Source organism: Lutra lutra, chromosome 5 (assembly GCF_902655055.1).
Source record: "Lutra lutra chromosome 5, mLutLut1.2, whole genome shotgun sequence".
NCBI lineage: Eukaryota > Metazoa > Chordata > Mammalia > Carnivora > Mustelidae > Lutra > Lutra lutra.
Window position 1 is genome coordinate 49168263 of NC_062282.1, and position 25406 is coordinate 49193668.

The 25406-nt window shown below is 45.5% G+C and overlaps 1 protein-coding gene across 2 annotated transcripts in view; it reads right to left on the bottom strand.

Annotated features, from left to right (window-relative positions):
* ADAM19 (ADAM metallopeptidase domain 19) overlaps positions 1-25406 on the bottom strand; it is a 79837-nt gene that overhangs the window by 44095 nt on the left and 10336 nt on the right. For both annotated transcript variants that reach the window (XM_047729655.1, XM_047729654.1), the window contains exon 4: positions 4117-4195. In XM_047729655.1, the coding sequence (XP_047585611.1) occupies positions 4117-4195 (79 nt within the window). The remainder of the gene's footprint in view (positions 1-4116; positions 4196-25406) is intronic.

Genomic DNA, 25406 nt, shown 5'->3' on the forward strand with positions numbered 1-25406 from the left:
AACCTTAGTGATCGTGATACAGGCCTTAAAGTCAAAGGTGGGATGTGGCCACGAGGGAGCCGGAAGCCCACCAAGGGCCTGAACCCTCAGTGGTCCCACACCAATTCTGGGTCATACACAGCTGAGCCACATGCCAGGTCACAGGCTACGGGCCAGGCCGGAACTCAGCTCAGGGGCAGGGTCCAGAGCACTGGTGTCCTCTCTCATGGCGACAACCTGCTGGCTGGCAGTGTGGCTCGGCTCCTCCACCCATTCTAGCTCAGGACAAGAGATAGGCAGCGGCTTCTCTCTTTGCATCAAACTCTCCTGGACTTCCAATGCGCCAGATGCCGGCATTCAGAGGAACACTGAGGAAAGGTGCTATGCCGGCACCTGTGAAGGAAGGTGAGGCAGGCATAACCCTCCTTCCAGCCAGGATTCCACCTGCTTGCAGATGCCGGCCTGTCACACAGTTCTCCCCCTCTGCCAGACTCCCAAGACCTGGAGACGTATCATCAAACTCGCAGCTTCTGAACCGATCCTTACAACTCAGCCACAGGGCCATGAACTCCACAGCCCGAATCATTCACCAGTGGAAGACGAGGCCAGGCCCATATAGGGTCAGTGGGGTTTGCAGATGTTGGAATGATGGAGAGTCAAAAAATTCAGAAATGAGGATCAGCTACAGTTTCAAAAATCCGGGTCCCTCTACAAATCAAGAGAATTCAAATCCAGGGATGGACACGAAGAATCCCCGGGCCTCTTCCCATCTTTGAGATGATGCTAATAGTGTTCACCAAGGTGTCCTCTCAAACAGCATAACAGTGGACTTTAATAACATGCTTTAGATCGACCAAGCACTTTCACACACATCATCACACATGCTAATGATACCTGCCATTTCTATTGTAAACCATGAGGCTAACATCCATCTAGCCCTGGAGACTGGAAAAAAAACTAATGGAGATTTTTTTTCCTTTAATTCTGACAATCTCACAGCCTTATGAGGTAGGTATTTTAACTGCCATTTTTTTAAAAAGGGAAATTAAAGGTGGGAGAGGTTTCCTGTGGCTCACAAGGTCACACAGCCAGGCGGAGACTGGAACCACGGCAGCCTAACTTGAGACTCGCCAGCCTCTCTGAGCAAAAGCAGCCCCAGGAAAGTGTGCAGGAATGAACTGGTCACAGCTCTACTCTCTTCCAGCCCCACCAGGGACTTAATTCTAGTCTAAGCCTTGCCATTGGCTGGTTATCTGAACATAAGCATGTTACTTTCTCTCTTCTCAATTTCCTCATGAGTAAAATGTGGCGCTGGCAGATATGTTTACAAATTCCCACAAAATCGGTGACTCATCTTACCCTTCTATAGCTCTGAGAGTCAGATCTTAATATATCCAATTTTCTGATGAAGAAACTCAATACCAGTGTGGACAAAAGCATTGGTTAAGGTCACAGAGCTGGTTAAAGTCCACATGCCTGGCCTCAGACTCCAAATCTGAACTCCGCTGGCCTGAAGGATGAGTCTGACGGTTCCCAGGGCTCCCAGTAGCCCAGGCCAAGGCTGGTCGCAGGGCGTAGCCCTCCATGTTTGGGTCAGGCACAGCTAAATGGTGTATTCTATTCTCATTTCTTTTTGAAGCCCTCAGCTCCCAGGTAAGAAAGAGGAAAAGGAGTTCCATGGGGCTGGATGGGAGCTTTGCAAGAATCCAGTAGGAGGGATGTACGAAAATAATGGGTCGTCCCATACTGCAGCTAGGATGTGCTTCGGTCAACAGGACCTTCAGGAAGGAGGGGTGTTCTAGGGGTGAGGGGAAGTTCTCTTCCACTCCTTTGTTTCTGAAAGGCCCTCACAGCATCTCTGCCTGACGCTGAGGGCACAAAGAACAAGTAAATGAACAGTCATGAAGTCACCGCATTCCTTCTCAGCCTCTCAGGCTGAGGGGGCCACCCAAGGGGGCTTTCACAGCAGGAAGTATGAGCTCATGGCAAACTTGTGCACTGAGACCCATTCTTGAGCTGCGGGTGGAGAAGTGCCAAAGCCAAACTCAGAGGACAGTGCTTGGTGAGGCCTTGGGGCTTTCGAGGCACGCCTGCTTCCTCCCTGTCTCCCTGGAGGCAGAGAGTGGAGGTCTCCATAATGGAGGGAGTTTCGACCAAGGGGCACTGAAGAAGGCGAGGAGCCACACCTAGAGAGCCTCCCCAGAGATGAGAAGACAAGGTCAACCTGCCTGCCCGTGGATCCTGGCCACACTGACAACTCCTCCCCCCTCCAGAAAGGTCTTGGTGAAGAAGACAGCATTGATGGAACACAGCTCCTCAGCTACCTGATTGCTATGCTCCCAACCTCTCAGATCTGTCAAAACTTAGAAGTCCTGGGTCCCTTTCCCCATTCAAGGCTAATCTGATAAACTAATCTGAGCTTTTACTGATGGAGAGTGGCTGTCGTTGTCTTCTGGACATCTGCGCTCCAGCAGAGATATTTTAAAGATGGGTCATGGAGACCCATGAAGCTTCTCTGATTCCACGAGAAGCTTACAGAAGAACACTGAGGCTAAGGGGCTACCCTATTCACCATACTCCGCATCTGCATGCCACCAACTTCCATGACGTCCTGCCCCAAAGGCAGAAGACCACTGCTGCTCCTGCTGGAGTCCATCTTCCCTCCTTCACCCTATCTCATCTGCACATACTGAGAAAGTTCACTCTAATCCAGAGTTTCTCATCTTGGGCACTGTTGACATTTGGGGCCGCATAACTCTCTGTTGTGGAGGGGCCACCTTATGCATTATAGGACACTTAGCGGCTTTCCTGGCTTCTACCCACCAGATGCCAGTAGCATCCACCTCCCAGTTGTGACAGTCAAAACTGTCTCCAGACGCCACCAAGTGTCCCCTCCTTTGCTGGCTGAAATGGTCAACCAAACAAATAGAATATTTTTTGGTAACTGCATCTGATTAAAATTGACCTCATCAACATGAAACCTATTTTCTTTATGTTAACAAAAGTTTAAGTAAAAGAGATGATTTAGGCAGAATTACTCCTAGCTAAGAACCACTGCTCTGATCCCGCCAACACTAACGGTCCCCTGGTAGGAAAAGTCAGCAAACCGTGAAATGGGTACAGTTCACTACCTTAAATGCCCACCAGTGGGGTGTGGTGAAGCACACTAAAATGCATCCATATGACAAATGATTTGACAGACTATTTTTTTTAACAGGTTTTACTTATTTATTTATTTGAGAGTCCAGCAGGAGGAGGGAGAAGGACAAGCAGACTCCAAGTTGAGTGCAGAGCCCAACTCGGGGCTCAATCCCAGGACCCTGAGATCATGACCTGAGCTGAAATCAAGAGTTGGATGCTAAACCAACTGAGCCACCCAGGCGCCCCTGAAAGACCATTTTTTTTTTAAAAGATTTTTTTATTTATTTGACAGACAGAGATCACAAGTAGGCAGAGAGGCAGGCAGAGAGAGAGAGGAGAGGAAGCAGGCTCCCTGCAGAGCAGAAAGCCCGATGCGGGGCTCGATCCCAGGATCCTGGGATCATGACCTGAGCCGAAGGCAGAGGCTTTAACCCACTGAGCCACCCAGGCGCCCCTGAAAGACCATTTTTTAAGTGACAAATCTTTGTGCAAATATCTGAACTCAAAAACACTTTGAAAGAAAAAAAAAATCCAATATAAACACAGCAGCAAAACAAGAAAATCTGCATAGCCTGAAATCACATTGAGAAGGCAGACTACAAAACCTTATCCATCCATATGGGAAAGGATCAATTAAACATCTAATTAAGTGACACGGCAGGATCCCTGGTAACTCATTTCCTTCACTTACACTTTTGTTAATATGTGGGTGATTAACACCCAACAAAGAAAATGTATGCTTCGTAATGATTTATACCAATTTTAATCAGATGCAATTACCTGAACTACTGTTCATCTGACCATTTTAGCCAGCAGAGAAGAGGGTGGCCTTAAGAGACAACAAATTTACAGAATGCTTCTCCTGCTCACGCCCTTGGTCTTGGGTCAGGGCAAACAAACCCTTCAGAGGGGGTCTGTCTCCACCATACATCTCCTCACTCCCCAGGGGTGGGACGAGGAAAGGCCAACTGCAGATCTTTGTTGACCTGAACTTACCTCAGATTTCAGCCTGGTGGTCTGAGGGCTGCCACTTGGAGTGTAATGGGTTTCCGTGTAGGCTGGAGCAAAAAGGTACCTGCAAAGAATAAACACAGGCTTTTGTCTCTTTAGGTGATGGCCTCTGCCCTCCTGGAAACAGCGGCCAGCCATTCTCAACGACCCAGGAAGAACCACCCAAGCTTCTCCTAGCACAAGAAAATAAGCCGCCATAAGGGCCTCGGGAACAAAAAGAAAACCAGGAGGAAGGGGATTCGTTTGTATTCAGTGGGTTCATCACCTAGTTTGGACACAACCAGAGGAAGCAGACAAAGCTAAAGCAGCATTGCAATGCTTTCTGCAACCTAGAATATACACACGCAAACACACACTCAGAACTTGCCAAGGTCCGTGGACTCGGATCTGGGACCTACACTGGTAATGTTAACACGGCGCCCACCAGCTTTCAGTATCAGCATGCCAGGTTTTCTTTAAGGGAAACTCTCTTTCCTGTTGCATGTTTTAGTGTCCCACCTGGCCCTGGCCAACGGTGTCCCACGATCCACACTAAGCCAGTGGAATGATGTGGCAAAAACCGACCAGATGGGAGTCATTCATCTGTTCCTTTGTTCCCGCTGCGGGACTTCCCCGCACGGCCTTTGCCTGCCTTTTCTGAGACCTGGTGGCTCAGATTTCTTGAGACCTGCTGCTTCTGTGCATTACCCTTACAGACAATTCTGTTTTTTTTTCTTTTCTTTTCTAAAATTGGACATTGGTTTCTCCCTTGCCACAGACCCCTTGAGGCTGAGGCTAAGACTCTCTCACCAAAGGCAAAGGCAACACCAAACAAGGTTCCTAGAATTTCTCTAAAAGTTTAAAGAAAAATAAAAGAGCCAAGTGGAGGTTTCAATTAGCTCAGCCACATTAAAAGCAAAATGCATCTATAGAAAGTTGAAGTCCAGGGGCAAAGAGGGGTCTCAGGTCCCTAAGAGAAGAGAAATTGGGAGTCTAACAAAAAAAGAATTAAGTGAAAATGCGTGAAGAGAGCTTAACAGCAAGCCTAGACTCACAGAGTGAGCTCAGTAAAGGTCAGCAATCATCATCATTGCTTCCACCAGGAATATTAACAGAAGAACCCAGAAAAAACAGATGGAATGTACTTCTTTCCCCCTAACTGTCCCCAGCCATTAATCCTCCAGCTGATCACTTGAGAGAGGTGAAAAAGCAATTAGCTCATTCTCAACCCCATTTCCTGGGTCTGCTTTCACAGATAGCATTATGGACAGCTAGTCATGGGTTCAGAGTTTAATGGTCTATCTCAGTGCCAGTGGGAAACCTGAATTTTCTCACAGGAAATGCACTCCTGGCGAATACATTTTTAACCTCTTTTTGAGTCTTAGGGCGGGAGAATCATTGATTCAGTCACATGAAGATGCTCCGAAGAGAACATTCCAGAATGAACCTCAGAGATGGCCACATTCTTGTCAGTCCCTGGCCATGTCTTCAGCAGGGTAAGCATTGTTCTATAGCTCCTTATTCTGAGGATCTCATCATAGGACTCTCAGAGCCTCAGGGTTACAAGGGACTTTTGTAATCATTTAGCCAAACTCACTGGACTGTGGGTTCCCTGAGAACAATGGCACAGGTGCTTTGTTCAAGGCTTCTCCCCACCTCCCAGCAGGCAATACAAAGTTTACTCTGTGAATGAGTGGATGAATGGATGAATGAACAGGTGAATGAATGAACCTTCTACTTGTGAGGGAATCTGCCAGATGGCCATTCAGTAGTGGACATCTCCAGTGACACGGAGCTCATGAGAGCCCCCACTCCATTTTGGAATCCATTTAGCAGTCAGAGAAAGTTCTTACACAGAACCTCTCTGTAACTGGCGCCCACTGGCCTCATTCTGTCTTCTGAATCCACATGGAATGATCTGCTTCTTTTTCTGCCTAACAGCCGTTTCAGGACCAGCAGCGGCAGCATAGTCTAGGAATTAGTTAAAACTGTAGATTGCTAGGCCCCACCGCAGATGTACTGGGGAAGAGAGAAACTCAGCCATCCTTTGTAATAACTCCCGAAGTGATTTTGATGCAGAAGCACCACCCTAGACCACAAGTTAGTGAGTTAACTTTTAAGGTAGGCACACCTCAGAAACCCAAGACCCCATCATCTTCCTGCCTCTACCACATCCTGGATCATTCTGAACCTGAAAAACCCAGAAAAGTTCCATCGAAACAGTTCACACATATTTAAGTGTTAAACCGTTGAACACACCCACGTACAACAGACCCCTGAGGTAGGTCCTAATCCTTTCCCCACTGTGTGACTAAATACCCTGGAAACTCCACATTTAACTTGTCCAAGTTCTCCCGGCACGATGTCAGGGCCAGGTTTCAGACCCGGAGCTGTTGGCCCAGACCATACTTTTTAAGCACTTTTCTGCTCTGTTTTTTCTTAGAAAGTGGAAGCATAAAACTAAAACACTTCCAGGAACCAGTGTCCAGACCACAATTTGATGATAACGATAGCAGCCTTGGGGACATACGGGATGTCACAAAAATGTCATGAGCTACTAGATGTGCATATATGCAGAGAAAAATATGGGTAAGCAAAGCACGCGGCAGGAGAAAGAGGATGAATACATAAGGACTTCAGGGCCAGTTTTTTGAAACAACAACCTTTTCCCCAAATGGGGTTGCCAATGTTGGCCAAGGTCCTTCTTTCCAGAAGCAAAAGGGTCACGTTTCATCACCACCATCCATGCAATTTTACTGAGAGACAAAACACCACTTTCATATCCTCCCCACAGCCCTAGCCAGGCCCGCCCATGCCTGTGTGTCCAGGTGGTACCCTGGCAGTGCTCTTGGGACTCAGAGAGGGGGCTAGGGGGTCAATGAGCAGCCCAGCTTGGCCCATCCGCCCCTTCTTCGGCCACATCTTGTTCTCATCTCCTCCCTGACAAGGGGCTGGCTCAGCAGCTCAGCAGGAAGCCATCTCTCACCACTGGAGTGTATTAGGATTTTCAGGAAACAAGTTGTGAGTGAAGTGAGTCCAGGAAGGGAGAAGGACTGTCCAAGATTTCCCACCCCACCCCCTCCTTTTTCTGGCTTTGATGGAAAAGCAGTTTCTATGACATGCTCCCCCGCTGCATACACACACCCTCCGGGCTCACAAGCCCACAAGACAGGCAGAGATGATATCCCAGTGCTAATAGAAGCCACCACAGAAACGCTCACTTGGGGCAAAACCCAGACTGCTCAGACCCTATGTCCTCCAGCAAAACCTGCATCTTCCGAATCCCACCTGGGAAAAGAAGCTGTCCCCCAAATAGTAGACGTAAGATTGCTCTCCAGGGAAAAACAATAGAGCTGTCTGGGGGCAGCCAGGGCCCTATGCGGAGGCACAGCCAGACCCCAAAAGTACACTGCAGTCTGAAACAGCCCTGACCCCTCTCCCCAGAGGCTCAGCACCTTCATAACCAGAACAATCCCTTTAACGACTATTTTATTCGCTATCAGACACATTTCAAAGGCCTCTCCGAACTTCAATCTCTAAAACTCCCTCTGGGGAGAGAGGCAGCAGGGCTCAAAAATCAGCTTCTCGGAGCTCAACCCTCCTTCCTCCGCTTGAGATAAGCACCCGGAGAAGACAAAGTGATAACAACCTATGCAGCCTTGCTAGGCACAGGTCCACATTACTTAGCTCATCCCACAGTGGTTAGTTTCACGGACACCTCATTCCCCCAGAGTGTGCTCCTTCTAGGTCTGTCAAGAGTATCCTGGCGCTTAAACACTGGAGAGGTACAGCCTTGCTGGCCACTCTCATTTTCCCTGGAGGATCCTCACACTGTCCACCCATGCTGATGATAATGCAAGCCTCCGTCATTTGTCGCTCATACTCTCAATGCCGTTGTCATGGGACTTAGACCAGGAACTGCACAACACCCGGAAGCACTGTGAAAAACTATAAAATCCCAGGCCCCATACTGGCCCCGCTGAGAATTATATTCTCCAGAGGACTGAGAAATCTGCATTTGTAATAGTTTTTCCAGGTGATGCATTTCCAGGCTCTGAGAATTCTCCTGCTCCAATGGATCTATGTTAACATTTTAAACTCTTTTTCCCATTTTTAGGCTCTTGATCACCCCTCCAAACCGGAAGATGATACCAGCCCAGCACAGAGGGCAAGTCTAGGCTCTGAAAGCTTTGGTTTAAGTACCAGCAGCACTGCTCTCTAGATGACTGTCCTTTGAAACCCTAGAAATGAGGCCAAAGATGACCACAGTTGCTTTCAATTTCATGCAGCTGAAGGCTCAGAGAGGCCAGGCTAAGGGTCTTCAGACTCCATGGGGGCAGGATGGGGGTGGGGAGACACTTAGTTTTGAAAGACTAGTCAATTAAGGCTGCTCTGCTACAACCCTGTAGGATGAGAAGTTAACTTGTCAAAGGCTAATGAGGTACAATAGAGATGCAAATGATTTCCACCCAGTAGAAAAGATGACTCCACAATTATCATATGGTTTCACTTATTTGTGGAGCATAACAAATAGCATGGAGGACAAGGGGAGATGGAGAGGAGAAGGGAGTTGAGGGCAATTGGAAGGGGAGGTGAACCATGAGAGACTATGGACTCTGAAAAACGATCTGAGAATTTTGAAGGGGTGGGGGGTGGGAGGTTGGGGGCACCAGGTGGTGGGTATTGTAGAGGGCACGGATTGCATGGAGCACTGGGTGTGGTGCAAAAATAATGAATACTGTTATGCTGAAAAAAATAAAAAAATTAAAAAAAAAAAAAAAAAAGAAAAGATGACTCCAAAGGTGGTGGTTACATTTCCCGTAAAGTGATATTAACCAATTTTAGATCTAACTTAGCGATCTTATCTCAACATTCATTTTTTTCACTATTAAAAAAAAATACATGCCTACGTATATGTTTCCCTTATCCAACTTTTAAACCAGTTTTAACATCTTTCTGGCTCCCCCATGAATGAGATAAATCAAACTTTGACAAGTGTTAATTAGCATTTTAACTGTCATTGACCAAAGGAACTTGAGCCATCTAAACTACCTCCATGGCTTAGCTGACCAAAATCCAACCAAAAAGAACAGAGTAATAATTACTATCTCACAGCATCGCTGAAAGGATCAAATGAGAAAATGACATTCGAGCACTAGCTCTGACACTTCAAATTCGGGGGAGCTTGGGCAAGTCAGTTAACCTCTCTGTGCCTCTGCTCTCATCTATAAAATAGGAAGAATTTTAGAGTCTACTTAACAGGGTTGCTGTCAAAAGCCTATGAAATTTTGTCAAGTAAAATCAACAACTATGAAAGAACTCTTTGTAAAGCATAAAGTATTTGTGTTCTACAAATCATTGTTATAATTTTCTCCAGGAATAGCTAGGTGTACATGTGGCAAGACCTTGATAATTGGTAAATCCAGAAAATGCGTATCTGAGGGTAAAAAATACTAGTCTCTTTCTTTATGGGGCTTAATTTTTTTTTTTTTTTAAGTAGGCTCCACGCCAACACAGGGCTTGAACTCACAACCCTGAGATCAAGACCTGAGCTGAGATCAAGAGTCAAATGCTCAACCAACTGAGCCACCAAAGCACCCCTGGGTGTTAAAATTTTTTAACTAGCTAGGGGACGTTATGCCAATCACAAGATACTCGGCGTTAGTCCCCCTTTCAATCAAGCAGAAATAGCCCAGGACAGGGAGGCACTAGAAGGATTTTTGAAAAGCAGAGTGCTATTCTAATGTAATGGCCAATGTTTGCCCATATTTGGAACAAAAAACAAATTCAGTAAGTATTGTTTTCTTTTGTTTTCGAAGGAGAAAGTAAAGGGGAGAAGAGACAGCTGTTTCAGAACCAAGATTTCCAAACCAGTACCCATTCCACCTCTGACTCCAGAGGAATGGAAACAAACCAACAAGCCAAAGGCATGGACCCTAACTCCAAATAAGGATTGACAAGCCCAGGGGCCCACAGGCAGAAGCGTTCTTTTTGGAGGGAACAGAAAGGCCAAGGAAAGAGGAACTTTAAACATTGGTCCTAATCTCAAGAGTGGGGATCTCCTCCTATCCCAAGGACTTCCTTGAACAAGTATAAGTATCATCATTCCTGCCAGAAGACCAGCCCCAGAAGCAACACTTTGAGGCAAGATGGCGCCACCCATAACCCTGGCAAGAGGCCGAAGCTACATGGCATGTTTTCTTTAACCTTTTATTAAGGAAGTTTCCAAACAATGCATTAAGTCAACACTCCTTTCCACCAACTGCTTCTCATTACATCTTCTCCCAGTCCGCACAAGACCTGGCATCCTTCCGACCAGCTCCTGGTCCTGTGTTTTGCTTTTATATACCAGAGGATGTTTAGATGAGCACTGTTTACTCCATTGACCAGCAGGGTCTTTATTTAATCCTCTTCATGCCTCTCTCCTGGCTAACTCCACAAAAATGAGTAACCTCTCTGTGCAAACAGGGCTGATTTCTTGGGGTCGGGGAGCTTAACTGTCAGGAACCTGAGGTAAGGGACCTAAAAATGGCTCACCCAAGAGTTTACAGATTTGTTCTACCGTGTGCTGAAAAGCCCATGACGAGTATTTATTGGACTGTTAACGAAAGAAAAAGGAGGAGGAGGAGAATGTGAAGGAAAAGAGGAAGAAGAAGAGGAACCACCACCACCACCACCACCACCACCACCATTAAAGGAAATGGGGCACTACCTCTATTTCTTAGAAAAATCTAAAAAATGAAAACATTATCAGATAGCTGCCTCTCTAACAACCCATTTTTAAAAAAAGATTTTATTTATTTATTTGCGAGAGTGAGCGAGCGAGCATGAGCACAAGTAGAGGGAGTAGCAGGCAGAGGGAGAAGCTGCCTCCCTGCTGAGCAGAGAGCCCAATGCAGGATTCAATCCCAGCACCCTGCGATCATGACCTGAGCTGAAGGCAGACACTTAACCCACTGAGCCACCCGTGCATCCCTAAATACCAAATTTTGATAAATAACCATAGTGCCCATTTAACAGATCAACCTGAAGGGAGGGGCCAAAGAAAGAGGCAACAGGCATACTGTAGAGATATACTTTGTGATTAAGACAAAAGGTAAGTGAAGAAAAGGAAACTCTAAGATCACTGGGCCTCTGAGAATATGCTAGGAAAAAGGGGAATGGGGGACCCTCCTACAAAAAACAAACAAACAAACAAAAAGCACATGGGTGAAGACTACAAACCAACCTGCCCTAAATGGTGTTTGGTCCCTTTCAGACCCTGACTGAATATCCCAGTAACTTTGAAAAACCTCATCCCATGTTTCCTAGCCTCCTAAACCACAGGTCTGGCACAGTCAAGAAGGTCAGATGTTGGAAAGCCCTCCTCGATCGTAGCAGACAGCTATGATCCCAGCCTCCAGCATCCCTGCCACCTTCTTGGCAAAAGGTTGCCCCGATTTGCCTTGAGACAAGTGTTCTCCTCTCACTGCATACTATGACCACAGGCACCTGGGGTCAATAGTGACAAGCCAGGATAATCAGGTCTTACTTCACCGAATTCCATGGTGGGTGACATCTGGTGAAAATGGCGGGAGCAGAGTCACCCCAATGGTGGAATCTGAAAAGGCTGCCTATGATTTCCTAGACCCTGTCCTTTTTGAGCCCTAGTACTTCAGCTTCTTTTCCCAACACATTCTATATGTTTTCCATAAAGTATCTGGGGTGGGGGCGGGATCAGGATACAAATGGCAGAGTTGACTGCAACAAAAGCATCTTTATTTGCTACCTTCTCTGTCCAATACTTCCCCTCAATCCACTTTTATAGAATTTGAGAAAGAGCAAAAGCAGCTCACCCAACATCACATAGTTGTATTTCGCTTCTGAACCCATCAGTCTCAATAAACAAAAGCCAGCTAAAGGTCAGTGGCAGGTAATCCTAGAGTTGGCCGTTCAGACACTCCCAGGAGGCAGAGAGGAAGGAAGGACGTTTGTGCAGGCTCATTATTAACCGTTTATTGAACAGCATTGTACCATGCAAACTGCGGGGCACACAGCCCCAGCAAGACCCAATTCCTCCGCGCTTGAATTCATCCTGTATTTGCTCCGGGTCATCCGCCAAGTGGCAGAATCTCTTCTGAGCCTCAGCCTCTGCATCTGTAAACCCATTTACTCATTCCACAAATATTGACTGAGGCTAGTGGTGTGCTGAGCACCCAGCCAGGAGACTAGGGGATGTGAGTGAAGCAAGCACAGGTTTTCCGTCCTCCACCCAGCACCTGCATCTCCCATCACGAAGATCAGAGGAGGCAGAAGTGGGGCAGAATAGGCCACTCAACAAATATGTCACTTTAGTACAAGGATTAGTTTGCACTGAAGGCAACTGAGAAGAAGCAGATACAAAACAAAAACAAAAACAAACAAAAAACCCAAAATCAATCCAACCAAACAAAAACACAAAACGTCTCTGTCCTCCCCCTATTTGCCTAAAAGTAGGACAAAACTTCAAAGGCGTCCCTCCTCCCCTGTCTACCAGGAAGGACAAAAGTTAATCACCAGAGACAACTTCAGCTTTTTTACTGACTAGCTTCTTCTGCCTCCCATTAGTTCCCCATATATCTACCTCTCCACATTTTACCATCTTTGGAAGCCTAACTGCTTTCCTCTGTCCTGTCATTTCTCCACAGATTTATTGTTCTTTGGGAAAGATGCTACATAAGCCTGAATTCTAATTCTTGGAGTTACTGCTCATTTTTCCCTGGGTATCTCTTACATACACGTTAATAAACTTCTGTTTGTTTTTCTCGTTAATCTGTCTTTTGTTACAGGGTTCCCAGCCAAGAACTTAGAAAGGTAGAGGGAAAATGATTTTTCCTTTCCTACAAGGTCAGCTATGAAAGCACTTGGCAAACACGAACAGACCACACAGAAGGTGGGTATGACCATCTGGTCGCTGGAGGCCGAGTCACTGTTAAACAGCCTATCTTCCTTCCTTCCTGGAATTGCTGCAAAGCCATTAGGCAACCAGCTTCCAAGTACCGCTAAAAAGCTGCCTACACATCTATGGAGGAAGGGTGCTTATGCAACTCTGTGTGTGTGTGTGTGTGTGTGTGTGTGTGTGTGTGTGTGTGTGTCCGTCCATGTGCGCGAGTGAGTGTGTGTTGAGGACAGAGAGGAAGAGTGGAGTAAAGGAATAGGAACTAAGGGTCCTTAGTCAACATTTCTGCTTTCCATCCCCCAGCCGTGTTCCCCCCACCACATAACTGAAAGGCTAGTTCAGTCTTTGCACCCTTACCCAAGCCCCAAATTTAGCACCAAGAACTCAAGAGATAAAGAGCTCCTAGAATACAAGAAGCCTGCTATCTCTCCCAACACTTAGATCACCTCTTTCCCTAGCATTCCAGTCTCCCTTCCAAAGGAATCCCTTCCCATGACTTGCCTTTCCTTTCATGGGAGGAGGGGGCTTGGAAAAAGAACCATGCCTGATATAATGCAGCCATTATAGCCCCTTTGGCCCATCTGGACCTCTCTCCGGGGAGACTGATGCAAGAGGAGAAAATGTGGAGGCTGCCAGTTTTCCACAAATCTGTAACCTCAGGGAGAAAGAAGGAAAGGGGGCAGTGGGGCACATGGGAGCTATGGAAAGGACTGGAAAAGAGCCATAAGTACAGAAGTCATAAAGACCCTATTTCTCCTTAAACCGGCTGAGGAAAGCCTGGCCCAGCCCCACCCACTCAATGATATCATTGTTTTCAACAAAAGCGGGTTTGAGAACCCCCAGAAAGGCCCCCAGTGAGGCCTCAGCTGCTAAACAGGCAGAGGTCTCACCAGTTCCTGGGTGATTAAGTGCTTAGAATTACAGATAAGGAGGGAAAACTATGTAAAACCCCATATTACAAAGATAACCAGGGTAAGGACAGACATTGCTTCTGCCCGGCCTTTTACGGTCATGGAAAGAGAACAGGACACTACTTTACACTTAGATTTTATTTGTGGATCCCCACCATGATCCCACAAAGTTGGTGACTGGGGATTATTGTTTTCATCTAATGAGAAAACTAAAAACCTGAAAAAAAGAAGTGGCTTGTCTGAGGTCCCAGCACAAGCTAAGGACAAACCCAGGGCCTGGCAGCCTTGCCCTGCTACCTACTCAGGCAGAACACTCAGGTTGGCCCTGGAATCCATCTCCTCCCTCAGCCCAGAATCAACGCATCTCCCAGTCTCCGTGACTCCCCCCTGTAAACACCTCTGTAATGCATCCTCTTCTCTCCATATCAGCTAACTCTTCCCTAAATTCGACCACCATAACTTCTCACTCAGATGATAATAAAACTTTTGAATGGGTCTTAGAACTTCCCTAGTCTTGCCCCTTGGAATCCCTCCTACACTTCAGTAGAAGTAGTCCTTTTCGAATGCATTTTGGATACTATTACTACCTAAGTTTCAAAATACTCTTTAGTTCCCCATTGCCCTCAAGATAAACAGCTAAGCCATTTAAGAAGCCTTTGAGGCCCTCCAAGAATTCACCCTTATCTACCTAGCCAACTTCTTCCCTCACCACTTCCTCCAGTCCCCTCCCTCTCTGCTCTAACCACAAAGAACTTCTTTAAGTCTCCACATGGTAATCTTGCTGTTAGGCCTTTGTTTCTGCCACTTGTGCAGCTTGAATATGCCAACTCTATCACACCCTCCTCCCCCCAACCCTACTTCTTCCTTACTTCACTTCCTCCCAGAAGCCATCCCTTCTCCCCAGTTCAGAGTATGTTTGTTCCCCTTCCTCAGGTCCCACAGTGCCCTCCACTTCCTCCATGACAGCCCTACCTTGTTCCGTAATAATTTGATTCCCTATTTCCTCCACTAAGCTCTAAGCCCTGTGACAGCAGAGACTGTGTTTTGCTTACCAGTGCTCTCCTGGGAACACCCAAGACCTAGCCTAACACCTGCCACATGGCTGGTGCTCACAATATTTGTTAAATGAAGGGAGAGAAGGAAGGAAAGACAAGAAATTAAGAGTTCCCAGTGAGGGGGCGCCTGGGTGGCTTAGTGGGTTAAAGCCTCTGCCTTTGGCTCAGGTCATGATCCCAGGGTCCTGGGATCGAGCCCCGCATTGGGCTCTCCGCTCAGCAGGGAGCCTGCTTCCTCCTCTCTCTCTCTGCCTGCCTCTCTGCCTACTTGTGATCTGTCTGTCAAGTAAATAAATAAAATCTTTAAAGAAAAAAAAAAGAAAAGAAAAAGAGTTCCCAGTGAGTAGTCTAGAGCTCAAGCCCAGTACAATAGAAACTCTCATCAGAAAAGCCAATGACTTGGGGTGCCTGGTTGGCTCAGTTGGTAGAGCTTACGATTCTTGATCTCAGGGTCATGAGTTAAAGTAAGCTCCATGTTGGGCATGGAGCTTACTTTAAGAGGAAAAAAAAAAAGACCAGGGATTCTCTGATCCAAAGTGTCCCCATAGCTGAGTCTGAGCAAGACCTACAACTTGTACCATGGTACCCAAGGGCCCATTTATTTAGTATTCAAGGTGTCAGCTAAAGTTCTGTGTAAGTTCCACACAGAGAAAGAGTAAGCTCCTTTTCTTAAAATCAAAGTATTTCCCGGGTGAAGTGTAAATGCAATTTCATTCTCAGGACAGAACCCATCCAGAGGCTCCAGTATTGACACCCTCTTCCCTTAGATTTTTCTTGGGATACTCATGCTCCATTGCCCAAGCACAAAGATTGGGGAGTGGAAATATCCTCCAACTTCTAGAGAGTCTAGATGAAGAGCCTAGATGCATCCATCCTAGCAGCTAGGGAGAAAATAGAAGTCTTGAAAGTGGAACTTCCACACTTCTCCCAAGTCCAAAAGTACATCCTCACATCCATCTGCATCCCGCCCACCATGCCCCACTTCTTTTTTTTTTTTTTTTTTTTTTTTTAAAGATTTTATTTATTTATTTGACAGAGAGAAATCACAAGTAGGCAGAGAGGCAGGTAGAGAGAGAGGAGGAAGCAGGCTCCCTGCCAAGCAGAAAGCCAGATGCGGGGCTTGAACCCAGGACCTGGGATCATGACCTGAGCCGAAGGCAGTGGCTTAACCCACTGAGCCACCCAGGCGCCCCCATGCCCCACTTCTTAAGAGGCTTTCCCCCATCCCTAAGTTGGGAAGAAGCCACTTCTGTGTTAGGCTCACCCCTCAGTCCATGGCTCATCCACTAGGTATACCTCTATCTACTTGACTCAACCTGAATTTCCTTCATTGGGGAGGCCTGGGGGAAAAGCTTCTTCTCATCCCATGTGTAAAAAAATACAGCCTAACTTTAGAGTGTACCTCAAGGATCTTTCCTGGAAGTACCCCACCTACCTCCCTGATCACATAGTTTTATCTGAGGGAAGAGAGCCCAACTCAAAGTCAACAATAAGAGAGACCAAAAAATTGAGCTTCAAGGCACTGAAATCCTTGGGTAGCAAGATGTGGAAGGAAAAATAAAGCCCTTCCCTATTCCCTACATAATACCCTTCTGAATTAAAATGATTTGGCTAGTTGGAATACTGAATTCCTAAGAGATTATTAGCAGTACAGCTTTGCCTCCCCTTGATCCAGACCAAATATTTATATATTAATTTCTCAGTTTGAATTCCTTTCTCATTCTTCCATTCACCTCTCCTCCCTCCCTCATCCAAAGCTTCCCCTCCTTTGGACAAACCTAGAAGGTAAAATGCTAAGTGAAATAAGTCAAACAGATAAAGACAAATAACGTGTGATTTCACTTTCATGTGGAACCTAAAAGCCAAAAATAAATGAAAAACAGAAATAGACTCATAGATAACAGGAAACAAACTTGGTTATTGGAGGAGGGGGAGCTTGAAATAGGCGAAGGGGATGAAGAGGTATAAACTTTCGGTTATAAAATAAGTCATGGGGTTGTCATGCACAGCATAGGGAATACAGTCAACGATACTATAACTTTGCATGGTGAGAGATAGTAACTAAATTTATCCTGGGGATCATTTCATAATGTATAAAAATATCAAGCCAGGTACTCCTGAAACTAATAGGCTATTGTACATCAATTATACTTCAATATAAAAGACAAAAAACAGCCTCCCCACCTTGCTCCTGCAAGACAGAGCTCCAAGTGACTGTCCTTAGGGAAGCTTTCTCTATCCCCAGCCAGAAAGTCTCTATTCCCACCTGCCTCCTCAGCCCTGTATTTTCAACTCTGTTATTAAAGTTGTAATTTGCCTTGAGTTATGCTGCTTGCATGTTTTCCCTCTCACAGAGAGCAAACTGCCAGAGGGCAAGGATGGTGCGTTTGCATATACTCCCTACAGCACATAGCATAGGAGTTTACACCTATGTGCTCAATCAGCATTTGCTGAAATCAGCCTTGGGGAATGGACCCAAGTTAGCTCTGGCTTAGTAGGCAGCAGATCCATCAACTATGAATGAATGAACAAAATGTGGTATATCCATACACTGGGACAATATGTAACAACAGAGAATGAAGTACTTATACATGCTATTCAACATGGACACAACTCACAAACATTACCATAAGTGAAGAAGCCCAGTCACACACACACACACACACACACACACACACACACACACACACACATACACACACACACACACATTATATAATCTCTTTTATATGAAATATCCAAAATCGGCAAATCTCGACATTAGTAGGTCAGTGGTTGCCTGTTGCTGATGGGTGTGTGGGAGAATGAGGAGTGCCTGCTCATATTAGTTTGTCAGGGTTGCCCACACGACCACAAACTGAATGGTTTAAAAAACAGATTGATTATCTCACAGTTCTGGAGGCTAGAAGTCTAAGATCAAGGGGCTGGCGAGCCATGCTTCCTCTGAAAGCACCAGGGAAGGATTTGCTCCAGGCCTCTCTCCCAGCTTCTGAGAGTCCTTGGCTTGTGGCAGCATGACCTCAATCTTCACACAGCCTTCTTCCTGTGCACATGTCTGTGGCCAAATCTCCCCCTTTTATAAGGACACCAGTCATGTTGGATTAGGGGCCCGCCTTTCTCCAGCATGATTTCATCTTAACTGATTAAATCCACAATGATTCTATTTTCAAATAAGGTCATTCTGAGGTCCTGGGGTTAGGGCTTCAACATACAAGTTCAGGGGACACATTGAACCCATAAAACGGCTAATGGCTTCTTTTCTGGAGTGATACAATGTTCAAAAACTAGAACATGTGGAGTCACACAACTCTATAAAACACTCAATTGTATACTTTGAGTGGATAATCTATCTGGCATATGAATTATAGATCAATAAAGCTGTTTTTAAAAATGGCAGGAGAGCTAGGTTTAAAGAGTGTCCCCAAGCTCAAAAATCAACCCATTGACAAAAGTGTATGACAACAAGTTCTCTCCACAAGGCTAGAGGATGTAACTTGGAGAAAAGCCAAAGTAAATGTGCCTTTATCCATGTGTTCCATGTAAAGTCCCCTGATCCAGGGACTGAAACCTAGAAGGTGATCCTCTAGAAGTACCTTCCAAAGAATACAAGGGTGCTCACTTCAACACTGTTTGTTAAAAATGGAGAAGAAGAAGAAGAAGGAGAAGAGGAGGAGGAGGAGGAGGAAAAGAAACAGCTTGAATGCCCATCAATATGGGGTAATTACATTAATGGTGACATCTTTATTATTACTGAATCTGGATGGTGGGTATATGGGGATTCACTATTTTATTCTACCTCTGTGTGCATTTGATGATTTTTCATTATAATAAATTTTCAAAGTTAATTATGGCATACACATACAATGAAATATAAAACAGCTATTGAGAATTGTTGCATAAAAAATCATCTGTAAATTTACATGGATATGTGTCTATCATGAGCTCTCACATTCTGCTTTCTGACTGCAAAATGGTACAGCCTTTCTGTGGTAGACGCTGTGGAGTGAGAGGTACAACTGACGCAAATTTAAATCATTTTCAACATATATGCTATATGACCTTGCAACTCTATCTGTAGGTATCCATCCTACAGAGATGCTTGCAAGTGTTCTCAAAGACAATGTGTCAGCTGATTACTGCAGCATTATTTGTAATAGCAAGAAATTAGAAACCTAACTGTGCATTAATAGGGAAATTAATAAATTTTGATCCATCCATTTAGTGGCATCCTATGGCACCATTAAAAAGAATGAGACAGACCTATAAATATGCTAATATGGAAAGATATTGAAGATAAATAATAAAAAAGCCAACTATGGCAGAGCATATAGAGCATAATCTCATTTATTCTGAAACTCTATTACGTGTGTAATTTTTTTCCTAGTATTTTATTATCAAACTTTTCACACACTCCAAAAATTTCTTGTGTAAAATTTTTTAAATGATTTGACGCCTGTCTGTGCTCTATTTCTAAGTGAAAGAAAATACACACATAAAACTGAGGATACAGTATAACCCCATTTGAGTAAATTTACATGGAAACTTACAAAGGGTTAAAAAAAAAAGTAACCTACGTAAAATGGTAAGTTCGGGGTAAATGCTCCCACACCGGAAAGCCCGTGATCGTTGTTATCTTAAGGTAAACAACCTAATGGCAAAGGGATCCTCAAACTCAGAAATCAATCCTGACTTCCTCCAAGGGCACTGCTTCCCTTTGCTCTGACCATGGTCCATCTAAGGCCAGCTGACAGCTTCCTCCCATTCATTTCACCCCATGCTCCTGCTACAGGGCCACCAGGAGAAATAAGCCTGAGACAAAAGAAAGCCATGGACATCCTTCCTGGCTACACAGGCAGCCCTGGCTGTGGGTCCCTGGAAGGAGAGAGAGCCGGAACCAGTGAACACATCCTGGCCTCCTTATCGCACAGTTCAGGGTCTTGCCAAGGGAGTAGATGGGCACTGAGTCCGCAGGCACAGAAAAGATGTACAGTTTGGCTGGCTGGAGAACCTTGCAAAGCTGTGTTCATGAGATACAGTGAGGTCAAACTGGCCGTAGCTGGAGAGCAGGAGTGACTTTCCTCTCTCAGGCCATGGGTTTTAAGGTCAACCCTTCCAAATTACATTTGGAAACCAACTAAGGGGAATTCCCTCTTACTTCATTCTTAACTGTTTTTCCGACCCTGCAACATACAAATAATAGCGACTATTTATTGCACTTTCATGGTGCACCAGGCACTGTGTACATCCTTTAGCAGCATTACGTTATCGAATTCACACAACATCCAGTGAGGTGGCCACTATTACTAGCCCCACCAAGTGGATGAGGAAGATTCACAGAGGTGAAGCGACTTGCCAAAGCTTACATTGCCAGTGGGTGCAAGGAGCCAAGCTCTGAGTCCATACCACCCGGACGACACTACTATCCCACACTGAAGTCCAGATACTAATCAGGGCCTAGGACAGTTAGGAAGAAAGGGAAGCGGGAGGGTAGGATGGGGAAGTAATGCCAGTTCTAACAAGACAGAGCCTACTAAGCAAGAATAAGGCATCTGAAGGCATCTGTCTGTTCACAGCCCCAGCTAAGAGCCTGGACTTCGGAGTCAAACAGATCTAGCTTCACATCCTGGCTCTCCCCTTCCCACGCAGGGGCCCCTGAGCAAGTCACACTGCTCCATAACTGAAGGTCCTCATCCACCACATAAGGCCGATACAAGTACCTCTGCCTCAGCGTTGTTGTGGGATTCACTTAGATGAACCATCTTTGGACCTCAGAATAGTTCCTACTACATAGGCAACTTCTACATGGTAATAGCTACGATTACCATAATTGTTGACATTGTTATTATTATGTGACCATCATCCTCAGCCCGAAGCGACCTGAAGGCAGATGGAGCATCTGAGAACACGACCGGAACTTAGGAAATGCTGATGAGTGATAACCACACATGCTATTTCTCAATATGTTTTTCTCTTGTCGCCTCATATTTGAAGAGGTAGCCACAGGGGCACATGCAATGCTATGCATTACCCAGACATTTCAGAAAATATTTGTTTTTGCTTTTGCATTAATAAAAGTTAACGTGTATTGAAACCTGCTTGTTATGTGCTGGGCATTATACCGAGCACATCCTAAGACGCTACCACTAAACCTCATGAGGTGTATTTGTTTCCTGTGGCTGCTGTCTATTAACAAAAACTTAGTGGCTTTAAACAACAGGAAGTCCCGGTTCTGGCAGCCAGAAAAATGACAACAGTCCTACTCAAATCACCATGTCAGCAAGACTGCATGCCCTCCGGGAGGTGTCATTCCTTGCCTCAGCAGGCTCCCAGTGGCTGCCTGCATTCCATGGCTTGTAGCCACATCAGTCCAGTCTCTGCCTCAATGGTCGATCAAGTATCCCTCTGCTCCCTCTTACAAATATAATTGTGATTTCACCAAAGACCCACGTAGATAATTCAGGATAATCTCTTCTCAAGAGCTTTAACTTAATCACACTCACAAAGACTGCTTTTTGTCATATAAGGTAACATATTCTCCTGTCCCAGTGATTAGAATGTGAATATCTTGGGGAGGGCGGCCTTTTCCAACTTAGCCCACTCTGCAATGAAGGTATTAATATCTAACTTCTGTGCATGTGGTAGAAGATAGTAAGAGACCGGTAGATCTGAGTTTGACTCCTGGCTCTGGCTGACGTTGGGTAAATTACTTAAACTCCTTCCATTTGAGTGTCCTTATTTATAAAATGTGAATAACAATAACACCTCTTCGAAGGGTTGCCATGAGGATTATCTAGAACAGTACTGACGTGCCTCTGCAGTGACTGGCTCTCAGTACATGCTCACTAAGGAGTGAGTATTATTATGAATACAGATGAAGAAATATTCAGAAGGCAGGTGATTGCCAAAGGACACCTACCCAGGAAGTGTCAGTGCCTGGAACTAAATCTGGGTCTCTCTGGCACGCAAGCCGGAACCTGTTCTACTCTATGGATTATGGAGGCTTACATGCTCCTGGCCTTCAGAATCAACACATCTAGGTTATTTCAATTCTAGACCTTCCCAGGTCTAGAATGTCTGTGTGGCAAACGTATGGCTGCATCTCTTCAGAGCAGCTCTCTTAATTACCGAAACTGAATTTATGCAATGGCCCCTGAGACAGCATAGCATGTGATTTGGAAATAATAAAGACCTGCTTATGAGAGAATTCGGCTTGCAAAAAGATCACCTTAGATTGGCTGGCAGTCCATATGGTCTTCAACTCCAGGGGTTCTGGACAACACGGGAAGTGCAGATGATATCAATCTCAGCCTACAAAGCTACAGTTGGAAACTACATCTTAAACAGGACCACGAGGTGTCTCTGAAGCAAGGTGCCCAGCACAGTGCTTGGAATTTGTATCCACTTACACATTCCCTGCCTCAGAGTCAACACAGAAGGGTTAACTCAGTTCCCCATGCTTGAGAAAACGTTTGAAGTAAATTCCAGACACTCAGAGGCAGCTCTCATCAAATTCTGGTGTCCCCACCCATCCACTCAACCATTTCCTCGGCCCCGGATTCTCTGGGTTACACGATCTCCACTGCAGGGAATGGGGAGCCCCGCTGCGTGCCGAGTTTGGAAAAACATTTTGAATGCTTTAGATCTGCCAAATACTCGGTTAAGGAATGATATCCTCTAATTTCTTAAGCCCTGTGTATTTTAAGTGAAATGTAATCCATATGTCTGTTGACTCATTTCAATGAGACTCCGTGAAGCATGGTTTACCAAGAGCATTGGGATAGCACCTAAGCCTTTCTTAAGCTTCTCTTTGATCCAGGAAATTGAATTTTGCCAACAACAAATGAAGCTCCTGACAAGAGAGGGTCAAACAGAGCAGTCCTTTATCCTAGATAAGATGTTAAAGCCTACTCCCACCTCAAGAGGAAGCTGGGAAGGTGGATGCAGCAGAGAGTGCCATGGCCTGCATGTAGTCAGGATTTTACTCTGGATCAGCTACGTATTTCCACCAGGCTTCCTTGGAAGAGAAGTGGAACACTAAGAGGTGGTAACTAATCCAGCCTGTGTCTTGCTGAAAACTCCTTTTCTGCCTGCTCTTCTCTCCTTCTCCAATCTTCCAGTATTATAGAATTCAAATAGAATTGAGGGGGAAAGGAGAAAATGAGGGCTCTAGCTCACTCCCTTAGCAGTGAATGAATGTTGATTTTCCAAGTTGTCTCTTGACTTCCAGGACAACAAAAGCAGTCTGCTTCACAGTGACATCTCTGAGGGACTAATAAGAAATTAGAGAGATGAGGAGAGATGAACTTCAGAAGTAATGGTGGACGCTACAATCACTGAGCCTCTAAAGGCCCAAGTTCTGCCTCGACAGTTACTGTTCTCCATGAAGTCTGGAGGTAGACATACACACAAAAGAAAACAAATGTTCATTCTTATTAGCTAGACTCGTGCAAACAGGATCTCCCTTTCGCTAGCTGGGCTGGAGCACAATGAGTGGAATGAGACCAAAAGATATCTTCTCTCTTTCCCAAGCCAAAATCTGAATCTTATCATCGTTTGGACTCAAGGAAGGACAGTATACCAAGGAAATTAAGAGTTCCAGAATGTGCTCAAGAGACCAGCAGAGAAAAGTGCATGGCCAAAGGTCCTCTGGGCAGAGTGCCCACTAGTTGAGCTGCTCATGTGTTTTTGAAGGTGACCCTGTAACCTAGTGATCCTGCCCTTGAGTAATGCAGTCCAAATAGCATCCTGCAAGCTGATTCAACAGTTCAGTGGGCCCTCCTTGGGAAAAAGTACATAAAGGAGAAAGGAATGAGCCAGAGCCTACATTTCCTGGAGGTGTTCATCTCCCTAGATGCTTACAGCTAAGGAAGATTCCATTTAACTTCAGCAAACAAATTTTTGTTCAGTACAGCTTCTGGGCTGATGAGGCAGTCCTCAGGGCATGGGGGAAATTATATGCAGAAACAAGATTTGTGGCTTGTGGAAATAGCAGCCTATAATTTCTTCCCTGTCATTTCCTTTCTTGTGTTTATGTTGCCTAAGTGGTGAATCCTGAGCTAGGAGTTCATTCTCAACTTCAAGGTCCATGGTTTTGCGGCATTCGCCTTTATCCCAGTGCCCTAGTTTCAAGGATGTCTCTAAACTGAATGTCTCTAAACTAAATGAAAAGCAAACTCCCTGAGGTCAGGAGTTCTGTTCCATTATTCTACTAACACCATGTCCTTTAAATAGGTAGTGTAAGAAAAAGCTCTTAGAGCCCAACGGGGACAAAATCCCCATTTTACAGATGAAGAATGTTGAGATCCAGGAGAGCCAGCTGGCGTGTTGATCATCCTCATCTGTCTCTGAGTTCAGTCCTCATCCACAAACCACACTGCCTCAACCACAAGTAAGGCTCTCCTAATAACAGCTCTGCACCAACCTTTGCAAATTATGTGTATGCCTGTTGAGTGAAGCAACATAATACACACTTTTATTAGAGTAGAATACTACCTTCAGATGTACAGTTGAGTCTAAAAAAACAAGTACGGAACAAGATACATAGTATAATCTCATTTCTGCTCCTCCCCCCCGGACAAAAATGGCTGCTAGTATGCGACTGTGTTTACGAATATCTGTGTGCATGTTCTCACACACGCAGACAAGGTCCAGGGTATCCCCACCAAACTGCTAACAATGGATTCTTCTTGAGCGTGGGAGACTTTCACTCTTCTACTTACCATATTTTGGTATTGCTACATGTTTTACGACAAGCATGTATTACTTTCGCAGTTAAAAAATCCTGAGCAAGGAATAATAGTAGCTGCCATTTACTGAGTAGGACTGAAGCCAGGCAGCGTGCCGGCTTTCCACACACCATCTCATGTCATCCTCGCATGGCTCATGGCATGGACTATCTTTATATCCCAGATCGGGAAACTGAGACTTAAAGATCACACAAAGCTAATAAGCTGCAGAGCTAGAATCTGAACCTAGGACTGTCAGACATGAAAGCCATATTAAGAGTAGCCCTACAACGCCACTCCTTTTCGTCCACACTCAGTAAAGCGTGTGTGTCTCCCATGCGGACGCATCCACTTATCCTGAGTTGCTTCACAGAAGGAAAAGGCTGCCGGTCGTCATGTTATCGAATTAAGACAACGTGGGGTGTCTGCTTCCTGAGCTGAGGGCCCATTTGCTATGTGCCTGCTCTCCTGGCCCACCCCCCTGCTCCTCCATCCTCACCATTCTTGGCAATCTCTTCAAGTGCGAATTCCATTAAAGGCCTGCTCACTGCTATTTTGGGCCACACATTAGCACGCCGGCTCTGACTTGATGGGAGAAGGCCAGACACCCCGGGATGATGAAAAATAAATTAGAAATGTCCTCTCCCTTCCCTCACAAGTCCCAGAAGCTCTTGCCCACAGCCGTTGC